Consider the following 11614-nt stretch of genomic DNA (forward strand, 5'->3'; position numbering starts at 1 on the left):
ATCAGTGCAGCTGCGTGGAGACTGGACCTGTTTTTCGACTAGTGTTGTAGCATCTCGGGATTGACAGTTGGCTAAGCTCCTTCAATTCCGAACACCATTCATTCCACTTCATTAGGATTTCTGGTGTTACTTCTTCATCCCATTTTGTTCCTTTCAACCAGAGTTGTTGGTATAAACACTTCACTCTTATGGTGAAGGGGGACATAAACCCAATCGGGTCGAATATACGCAAAGAAGCTTGTAGTATATAGCGTTTCGTGTTGGTTCTTGTCAATAAGAATTCTAGAAGGGAATCTACTTCAAACTTGAATTCGTCTGTATCCGGTAGCCAGGTAATTCCTAGGACTTTCAACGGTCCTGGAGCTATTTGGGAGCCCATGTTGACTTTATCAAGGATTTTGTCAGGGAATACTTCTGTCCAACGTAGGCGGAGATCTTCAGAATTAGTTTGCCATTTGCAGAGTGGCATTTTGGCTTCTCGTAAAACACTTTCTGCATCTGTTGAAAGTGAAAACGCTTTATCGACGTCGTTTGCTCCTCCTAATAAATCATCAACGTATAGTGATTCATTTAGTAGCTTGCACGCTTCAGGGTACTCCTTTTCGCAGGTCTTGAGATGAGCTTTTATCGTGGCGGCTAGTAGGAAGGGACTTGAAGTCACTCCAAATAAGACACGAGTCATTCGATAGACGACAATCTTCATTTCTTCTTTAGTATTCGAGTTTCCCTCGAGCCATAAGAATCTTGTAACATCTCTGTCTTTTGGTGACAAGCTTATTTGTAGGAAGGCTTTTTCGATGTCTGCCATGAAGGCTATTAAGTACTTCCTGAAGTTTACCAAAATTCCTAATATTTCGGGATTGAGGTTTTTACCAGCATGGAGGCATTCGATTAAAGATGGAGCGTTCTTCTCGTGGGCAGATCCATCGAAGACGACTCTTAGTTTGGTCGATACTCTTTTCAATCGTTCTAGACATCTGTGGGGTAGGTAAAAGGTTTCTCCTGGTGTCCCAAAGTTGTTGTCTTCAACTTTCCCGATAATTTGGAGCTCGAGATAATTGTCTATGAAAGCTTGATATCGTTCTAATAAGGATGGATTTTCCTCGAATTGTCTCATCAAAAGTCGTTTTTTCGCTCCCATGTAGTTATCTGGTAAGTAACTATGATTCTGTTTCCAAGGAAGTTGGACTTCATATCTACCGTCTTTGGTCTTCAGAGTGGATTCAAATAATTCCATCGCCTCTTGTTCCGCTGGACTTTCTTGTTTTGGGTCGTCAACAATACCCATCGATTCTAAATCCCAAAAGGTCTTCAGTGTCTTGGTGATCATGTCGGTTTCTGCTAATTCTTGAACCATGGCCTTCATAACCTTTACCGTTGAGACGTTGACATTGAAGTTCGTAGCGGGTAACGGCCCGTTGATTGTCCATCCGAATATGGTATCTACGGCACAGAGCGTGTCTGTTAAACGTACCACTGGCCCTTTGACAATTTTCCAATAGAAGTCACTAGCCAGTAGAATAGCTAGTTCATTCGAGACCTCGGGGTATTCTAATGGGTTGTCAGCCATTCTTAGTACCTTGGTTTGCATTTTCTGAATAATGTCTTCGTTGGGAACTTCTAATAATGAGCTACTTATGTTCGGAGTTTCCAACGCTTCGCAAGTGATTTCTTCACTTCCGTTGTAACGTCCAAATTACTTATTTTCCAAATTTAATAAATATTCATGTTGGTATGACTTAAAATTCTTTCAAAATTCAAAATTCACGCACTCAAATAATTTCAAAAACACCATTCTTAAAATTCCATAGTTTAAATTTAAAGCTCAAAGAACTCCAATAGTATTGTTTAGCCACGGGGTCCCTGATGCTGGTCGTTCGAGATCTTAAGCTGAACAATATCTATTGAATTCTTTTACTCAACGGGCGTGGTTGACCTGCTGCAGAGGTTACCCATTTGTTCCGCCAGGTCATCTATTGGGATACTACAGCAGTAGTTCCTTAAACTTTACCTCTCTCTCTCCCCCGTTTATCAACACCCCATTATAATAACTAGAAAATAGGGTTGCCAAACCTAAACCAAATTGTATAGCTTTAAGATGAGAAAACACCTGCAGATTGGAAAGGTGTAAACATAATTTTTCAAAGAGGTATAAACCTCTGACGTACGCCAAAAATAAACCCATGACGTACGGAGTCAAGAAACAGTTCATGAGGTCAACGGAAGGGAAAGGCCCAGGGCACCAGAACCAAAAGGACCAGGCCGAAAAAGATATTAGAAGAGATTCACTTTTTGGACGCTGTGGACGACAGTTCAGAACCAAGCGCAGTCTCGCGACTATGGTCAAGCTATGGTTTCTAAGTTAATTCTACTAAGTTAAAACCAGGCCCCGCATTTTATACGTCGGGCTCTCGCGCCGTATACCCGCCAGTCCGAGTTACGTACCGTCCCGCGCCGATGGGAAATAGACGAAAACCCTCTATTTCGAAAGATTAATTTAATTATCTTTTTGTGCGCGAGAAACCTCTATTGATGCGCAAAAATATCTTTCTGTGCGCGGGAAATTATCTCTTGGTGCGCGTAAATAAAACCTAGGATGCGTCATGGGCCAAAACGTGGACAAAACCGTAGAGATGACTCTCAACTCCAAAAAACATTGAGTACCTCCCTGTTCACGGGTTTATTTTATTATTTTCTTAATTATCATTTATTACCATTATTTTATATTTGTTTAATCCGGATCCTTAAGATTCGGATAACCACCTGTGTATATTTTTAGACACGTACGTACGTTAGTGTTTTTTTTTTTATTTCTCTCAATCATTAGTATTAAACTTTCATGTTATTTGGCAACCCTAAAACTTCTTAGTTATTTCTCTCACTATATATCTATTAATGAAACAAAATCATCCCCTAGACAACGTATCAATTTATATCTACTCCGCAAGTCCCAATAGTGAAAACTTAGCGGTTACCCGGGCTTTTATTAAAACCTTTGTAGGGAGACTATCAACCACCACGGGGGTTACTTCTAAACCATCATGAATATGAATCAACCCCTATCTTATATTTTATTATTAATTATTTAAAACCAATTATATTATCTTTATCTAAATTTAACTAAAAACAAAACAATACTCTCCTTACACCGTCGGTGTTCTTTAACGTCAGTAGAACTACGTTTTTTTTCTATTTTAGGTTTCTGTCCTTCAAAACAGTCTATTTCCACGACGGTGGTCCCAATTATTGGTAGTTTGAGAGCTTTGGATAGCTTCTCAGAAACGAACGTTCTTTGCGCGCCATTGTCCAATAGACAACGAGCTACAGATGTGTTTTCTTGAGCTATGACATTGACGCATGCTGTTTGTAAATAAACATTTTTGTCAAGTTTAACGATAGTAGACATCATGGTTGTTTCGTTATTTCCGGTACTCTTTTCCTCCTTGTCTTTAGAGTTATCTTCACCCATTGGTTCTGGGTATTTGGTAGGACAAACGACTTGGTCATGATGTTTACCGCAAGTTGGGCATCTTATACGGTTACGGTATCCGCAACCTTTGGCCAAGCGTCCTTATTCTAACGCAAATGAAACATCTTCCAACCTTTTTCAATGCTTCTTTTCGTTCCACATAGGTGAGGTTCTTACAATCGTAGTATTTGTGGTCAGCTTGATCACAAAACAAACAAGTTTTGACTTCGTTAGAATCAGCCTTGACGTTAGCGAGTAGATTTAAAGTAGTGGGATGGCTTCTTAGATTTCTATCTTGACGAAAACGTGGTATTTTTCTTTTAATTTGTTCGATGGTGGTCGAACTTTCCTTCAGTTTAGATTCAGCCATTTCGTGCATCTTTTCGCGGCTTTCCACCTCTCTTCTAAGGAACGCTAACAGTTCTTCTGCCGTTGTATCCGATTGGTCATCGACTGTTCTGGCGAACTGCAGTGTGATTTCTTCCGGCAGATTTTGTAGAAGTAGGTCACGAAACACGATTTCATAAGTTTCTGGATTAATTCCTAGTGAATTGAGACTCCTGATCTGAATTTCGCAATTATCGTATAATTTTCTCAGTGCAACGATGTCGTTGGATTTCTTAATTAGCGGAATTCTTAGCAGTTGTCTCAGATGAGCCTTTTTGATATCTTTAGTTTTCCCGAAGCGTTGTTTTAATAATTCGATAGCGTTATTGTAATTTCTCTCAGAAGCGGGTAATCCTTTTATGACGCTCATCGCGGGTCCAGTTAAGTATTGCTTCAAATACGTGAACTTAACTGAACTGTCTAATTCTTTGATATCGTGTACTGATATTGAGAATTGGGCCCAAAAATCTTGCCAGGTACTTGCATCTCCATTAAACTTTTCTATAGTAATTCGCGGTAGTTTAACATGCATGTTTTTGTTCGTGTTAACTGAGGTAGTCGAGGAACCTGAAGACGTATTTTTCTTTAATTCTAATATCTGTTGTATTCTAAGTTCTAGATCCTTAATTGTTTCTATAAATTTCTCGTTCCATTCTTCTGTTGTATCAATTTCCGATTGATAGTGATCGTCGTTAGATATGTGACTTTCGATTTCTACATTAAGAGGTTCTATCTTCGTCTTCTTATGAACTAATTTCGGTAGCAACGTTTGTAATTCTTTTAAATCGCAATATCTATCATCTTTCGTTAATTCTACGCTTATCTTGTCCATAAGTACTATTGTTAACTCCCTAAGTCTTTTCCTTTTGTTAAGGGTTCTTTCTAAGGAGTTCATGTTTCTTTAATTTTCTTCTTTCGTTGATGAATTTCAGAATTTGATCTTCGTTACGCGTCGCACTAATTCTAGCGGAGAGTTTCCAGTAATAAGGGGTTGTGACTCACCAAAGATGTTCTAGTCGTTTTCAAATTAATCGAGATTAATTCTGATCGAGTTCAACTGTTTCTAGCGGTCCCGGGTTTCGGCACCATGTTATTTTTCCAATTAAAGTGATAAAGTTAATTCGATTGTTGTATTTTTACGTTTTAATCCGTAAGGGTTCGATTTAAATTCTGTTTAATTATTTAGGTTTTTCACGACTGTTTAGGAAATCTGTTCGATATAATTAACCGCTAGTAAATTAAAGACACTCATGTTTTAGATAGTAAAAGTTTAATAATAGTTAAGATGATAAAATTGGTAAATGTTACTCGTTGGAGTTCTGGTAAGGTTCTGATATTTTTGCGTTTGAAAAAGGGAGGGGCGAAGCGAGAAGAGAGATTTTTGAACTGTTAAAGCTAGGGGATTAGCCTCAGTATAGAGGTAGAAATTTTCTGGGTGGCCTGACTCATGGGTTTGTCTTGTTGAAAGAAGTACCTTTTCTTTGAAATCTCTTCTCGCTCGTTTAAGGGGTTGTTCATAAAATCGAAATTACAAAGGGTGCATGCATAAAATAAATATACTACTTCAATTTATAACACATGTAGAGATATTTTATAATTTGATCGACCGTTAATTCGACCCTCCCACAGGCTTTAATCCATCTTAAACACTTATCTAGTAGAGTTTTTGGTGAATGGAAAGAGTAAAAAACTGTTACCTTTACTTCATTTTTATCTAAGAACCATAATTTACTGTTAATAAAAAATAAAATAATGATAAATGTTCCATTAAAGCACTAAAATAGTGCAGCGCGACATATTAAGCCTTTAACAAAAATTAAAACAAACGACGATGTCCGCGGAACTAGGTGCTCGGCTAAGAATCTCCCAGAACGAGTGAAAACGGGGGGGGGGGAACCAATGATGATAATGAGTAAGCGCGTTTCAATGGGAAAACGGGCAGTCGAAGACTCCGTCACCCCTATCAGTGAGCACAAAAATTGGATTCACAGTTAACGCGCCCATTTCTCGCAGATTTCGCATCATCCTTGAATTAAGAAAGTTTAAAAAAATCGTGGTATTTAATGGATTATTGACTAATAGGTCGATGCAATTTTCGCCTCTGAGATTGTTTTTACTCGGAAGCACTGGTTTTTGGAACGGAAGTATGTTAGTTTCGGTCGGTTCACAATAATCTCGTCTTCACTTCTGGGCTCAATTCGCGAAGAATTTTTTTATTTTAAACATCGTATAAGCAAACCTCTTTTGTTTTCTATCAATGTTAATAATAGGCAAGAAAACAACTTGGCGGAGGCTGAGCGTTGGACACGCCAGATTATACTGTTAAACCTAGACTCCGAGACGAAAAAAAGATAGGATGCCTGAACCTGTCTGTTTTGTCCGAAAAAATCTAAAATGACAGTTTTTTACCTGCCTGGACAGAATGCCTTCAAAAAGGTCTGGCAACAAGTTTTTTTTGTCAACTGCTCATAGCGTTAGTAAAATAAAACTATTGACTAAGTGGGCAAAGATTCTGAACAATCATGAAGGACCAGAGCTACTCGAAATAGATGATTTGAGGTAAAAACCACAAGTAGGCGCATATTTTTAAGGGTCTGTTATTAGCAAGTGTACTTTGGGCATCAAACTGATACTGGAAACCACAAGTGTAGTATACCACGCTTTTAAAAATTTAACATTAAGTCGATAAATTCCTCTGAACAACTAAATTCATCTGTTGGTTAATATTTTTTCCAAAAAAGTTTATAAATAAATATTATTTTAATGTAAAATATTTTTTTGAATTATAAGAATCGAAAATTATAGCTATTAGGTTTGTTATAAGAAGATTAACTCTTAGTGTTTTTAAAATGTGAACTGGGAACTATTTAGCTACATGCAACGAAAAATTCTTTTTTTTTGATAAAGTCTCGCGTTACGGAATTTCTTTTGGCAAAAATAAAGATTTAACTAAATGTGCCCGGAATTAATTAAGCATTTTTATTTACTTACCGAGAAAGCAATGTCCATTTTGTCGTAATTTTTATCCTTGTGGTTATATCCTGGACCAAATGGATTGCATTGTTTCAAAGACATATTATAAAGATCATCCCAATATTTAGATCTCTTAAACGCGCAAATCGCCGAAAATCTTATCCTGAAAAATTTTACGATATTCAAGTTTAGACTTTCTTGTAACCTGTAATAGTTCTTAAAAAATATTTTCGAAATATCGGTTCTAATCTGTTTTCGTCATAAACTGAGCAGCAACATTTTACAACTAAACAGTGAATATTTTGATGATTTTGGGACAATCAGGATAGTAACAGAAATGAATAAATTCTAGCTTTATTTATAACGGGAAGTGCGAACAAATAGTGATAGTAAGGGAAAATTAAAATAACTTTTGTCAAGGTATTATACAAAGGCACTTCCGAGTTTTAATATTTTTCATCAGATATTCAACTAATATGCCACTTTTATTATTGTTTGAAGGAATATTCTTTCAGAATTAATACAGATTTATTCACGAAAGCTAGTAAGACCTGCAGAGGGCGTGAAAGTATGGTTTCAATTACGCCTATCAGCGACTATTCTTTCATTAGTAACTCCCAAACAAAAGAAAAATCTTGCCTTGGAAAAAGGGCTGGAGTAGGTTTTTCAATGTGTTGAAATATCTCACGTCTTCTTTCTCTCTTTCACCGGTTGCAAGTCACATCGTATACGTGGCGAATGTTGAATGGACATTTAGAAACCCAGATTACTTTCAATTACCAATACGTTGCGCATGCATTTTGCTATAAGTTAAATACGAGATCTCATACTCTATTAAAAATATCTCAGTTTTTCCCGAATTCCTCCTTTCCACTTTCTTTCTCATCACACTTTCGCCAGAAGTCCATTAAATTAGCCAAGGAAGTAAACAATTACAATAGCTGGTATAGCGTACGTCTCTGCTGGGGTAAGAACTCCTTCTAACTCCTTGGATAGGAGGTTAAATTTTTCCTCTTTCCTAACTTTGTTAGAAATCTCGAGCTCCTGTCTAGGAAGTCTTTCTTGACGTGAGCGGGGCTTGACTTCTTCAGCCCATGAATAGCCCCTCTTTACCTACCCTAATGAGTGGATAACCCCTCTATACCTTACCCTAATGAGTGGATAACCCCTCTATACCTTACCCTAATGAGTGGATAACCCCTCTATACCTTACCCTAATGAGTGAATAACGGTATCTTTTACAATGCTTAAATGATTTACCGTGCATAAAATCAGAGTGAATAGCCCCTCGATGCCCTACCCTAAACAGTCTGACCGGTCGGTAAAAATTTATTTAATATGCTTTTGCCTCTCCAACCGCGAAATTATATCTCCTGGCCTCGGATATGATTCCTAGTTGAAGAGATAGAGAGAGAGAGAGAGAGAGAGAGAGAGAGAGAGAGAGAGAGAGAGAGAGAGAGAGAGAGAGAGAGAGAGAGAGAGAGAGAAGGGGACCGTGCCTGTGAAAAAGCTATCTCTCCGAGTATAGCGCTTTATTCGAGACCGTTTCTTAACAAGCGATTTTTAGGTGAGGCTGTATAGTACTGGGCTGGCAAGCGAAAGGTCCGCGGTTCGATTCTCCGTGGAAGAAGAAGAGTTAAAAAAATAATTTCTTCCCTGTAATAAGTTTAAAACTCCACCTGTGAACTGTAACTTTAACCAAAGGTCCATTACTTTATTCCATAAAAGTAAATAAGGCCCCATAGCTTAACGCTATACGCAAATGAAATCAACTACGTCACAATCTATACAGAAACGTAAGTGATAGGTGACGTCACATATAGGCTCACTCCCGGGTTGAGAGAGTCCGTTTAAAGCTGGCGCGCAGAGAGTTATGGGATATATTATACTCACGGCGCGCGACTCCGTGGCATCGAGCAGAGAGCCAGAGAATAAAATGGCGGAAAGTTAAGTGTTTAGCTCGGAAGTCGGAACTCGGTTACTCGGGTGTGAAAGTTTATAAATATGCATAAATCTACGCAGTACAACTATTTTTTACTAAATAGAAAGAGTACTAAGGAAAAGGCTACGAACTGTAATACAATATTTTTTAAAAATAAGCCAACTTATGGAACTAAAAATGCTTCGTCTCAAACGTTGGAAGTAAGCCTTGGTCAAGAAAAAAAACTTGTTTCCACTTCTACTCAGTGCAATAATATACCCCAGCCTGAAATTAGGGGTAAAATTACTAAACAAATACAAACTGATTCAAAAGTAACAAGGGCTAGTAGAGTCGATTTCGGTTGTCAAACGGATTTCGAGTACTGTTTTCGCAATGAAAAACTTTGTCACCCAGATCTACGCAAATTTTCAGTGGAAGTATTGCAGGCTTTAAATAAACCGCAATATGATGCAATTTCATTTGAGGTAATAGAATTTTTTTCCTAATTCAGTCAGTAAACTTAAGTACCTTCTCTATGCTAATTATATAGGTTAAAAGGCTTCTACGGGGAGAACACGCAATATCATTTGTTCCAGCGCTATTAGGATTGAAGAAGATATTGAACCAGTGTCGTTATTGCTTACAGTGTCTGGAAAATGCACTTTCTCCGTTGTTTTTAGACCAGTCGAGACTTTCAATTTAACATGTGGAGGAACCTTTGACCAGCAAAAATTTGAAGAAGTCCTAAATTTGATGCTAAATCCAAAATATGTTTACTGTCCCGGGATTCCTGAAGAAAAGGTCAAAGGCGTTTGTAATCCCAAATTAGAAAGTTTAAGCCAACCTTTCAAGCGCTACCAGTATAAAAACTGCCAAGTTTTTCACTATTCTGAAAGTAGAAGACCAAACTTGAACCGAATTCAAAGGTGCAATGATTGCGGAAAGCTTATGACATGCTTCGGGCGAGCTCAAAAGAGAAAAGCAGAACTAACCCCGGTTTCGAAAATTAAGAGGGCACGCATAAGCAGCAATTACAAAATTTCTTATATGACACCAACAACAAACGCCATTAGACAAAGTAAACTGCGTAGTGCCCGGAATACCCTTTTACAAAAGAATAAAAAGTTGCAGGCCCTTTTTGAAGAACGCAGTTTAACTTTAAATGAGCACCATTCTGAAGAAATGTCTAAAATTTTGCAAATTTTGAACCAAAATTTTGCTAACGAAGTAGAAAGCGCTATAAGAAGTGTAGGTGGAAATACTGATATTCAGGATGCCGTAAGAAAAAACTGGCAAAAAGATTCGGCTGTGCAGCAAAATAAAGATTCCAGAGACTTTTTTACTGATCAATTAAAATGTGAAACGGGATCGAAACAAAATTCCTGGAGTTCCATATCTTATCGTATTGCCTTATCCATTTATACAAGGAGCCCAGCTGCTTACAGTGCTTTAAAATCCTTCAACATACTCCAACTACCAAGTGTTGGCTCACTGAAGAACAAAACTAGGCACCTGAACAGTAAACCTGGAATAGATCACAACTATCTAAAAGAAGAAGCTTCAAAATATGCCAGTTTTCAAGAGGAAAAAAATAGCAAAGGTGAAAAAGTGCCACTCAGAGAAGGCGTATTAATATTCGACGAAGTGAAGGTGATCGATAAGATCATTTGGAATTCTAAAAATCATCAATTTATTGGACTAGCAATGACTGAGGATGAATTTGTAAACTTGCATGACATTTTTGAAGGCACTACTGACAAGCCAGCAACACCAGCGCAGTATATTCTACAATTTTTATGGCGTGATATGTCGTCTGAATATGATGTTATAGGGCCTTATTTTTCGTCAAGTTCCTCAGTTAAGCACAGTTTTGTTCTTACTTGCCTATACGAAACTATCCGTGTGTTTGAAGCCTACCAATTCTCAACCTTGGGAATTGTGTGTGACGGAGCGAGCGAAAACTTAACCCTTATCAAGCTTACGATGCAACATAAAAGAGGTTCATTTAACTGGAAAAAAAATGGAAATGAATATGATTTTTCTGTGGACCCCTCATTTAAAAATCCTTTCCGCCCTGGACGCTTAATTCACTGGGTCATTTGCCCAACTCATGAACTAAAAAGTCTTATTGCCGCGCTATATTCTTCGCGGCATGGTGGTCCAAAAGATTACAAACTTTGCGGATATCATTTTGGTTGGAAACAGCTACTTGACTTGGGCGATAGAGAAGACGAGAGGAGAAAAAAAGGTTTGTTGCGTTTCGAGCCAAATCTTGAAAAAAGTTACTTGATCAGGGATGCGTGGACGCGCTTGAATGTAGTACCGTCAAAAATTTTCCAACAGGAAAATATTTTGTCAGAGCTTTTCGACTTTTATAAAAGTAGCGATGGCACAGAAGTAGAACGAATGAGAGCGTTACAATGTTATAGATATTTAAGAGCCTGCAACAAGATCTTCGAAAATGGTTTACTTTGTAAAGATAAAATAACCAGCATGGACAGTGACGTAATAAAATCATTACAAGATGGTTATCAATATTTTGAATCTTGGGCCAATGATTTGGTTACTGATAAGCCAGAAATTGAATTATCTAAGCCAACACAGAAAGTGTTTCTGAGTTGGCAGACTTGGGATCTTTTAAGGATAACAGTCTTTGGTTTTTTTAATTTGTGTAGAGATTTTCTGTCACGATATCCTGCTTATTTTATCTCACCTAGTCGTGTTAATGGCAGTGCTGTTGAAAGTCTTTTTAGTCAATTTAAATACGCAACAGGAAGCAAATTAACGAGTGTTAACTATTCAACAGCCCGAAAATCGGTTTTGATTCGTAGAAATATTCATGGCCATCACAAAAACAATAGAGA

General features: G+C 37.7%; 1 protein-coding gene across 1 annotated transcript; it reads right to left on the reverse strand.

The window, feature by feature from the left end:
• Window position 1: 1 nt before the first annotated feature.
• LOC149630088 (uncharacterized) lies at window positions 2–4751 on the reverse strand. Its single transcript, XM_089851281.1, has 4 exons — window positions 3647–4751; window positions 3139–3555; window positions 2446–2479; window positions 2–1676 (listed from the first exon to the last, which is right to left on the reverse strand). Exons 1-4 carry the CDS (start codon window positions 4749–4751, stop codon window positions 2–4), a joined length of 3231 nt encoding a protein of 1076 aa, XP_089707407.1.
• Between the last annotated feature and the right edge of the window lie 6863 nt (window positions 4752–11614).

The sequence above is a fragment of the Phalangium opilio genome, unplaced genomic scaffold (genome assembly GCF_054372755.1).
Source record: "Phalangium opilio isolate 3A_F unplaced genomic scaffold, DU_Popi_V2 ptg000103l_1, whole genome shotgun sequence".
Taxonomy (NCBI): Eukaryota; Metazoa; Arthropoda; class Arachnida; order Opiliones; family Phalangiidae; genus Phalangium; species Phalangium opilio.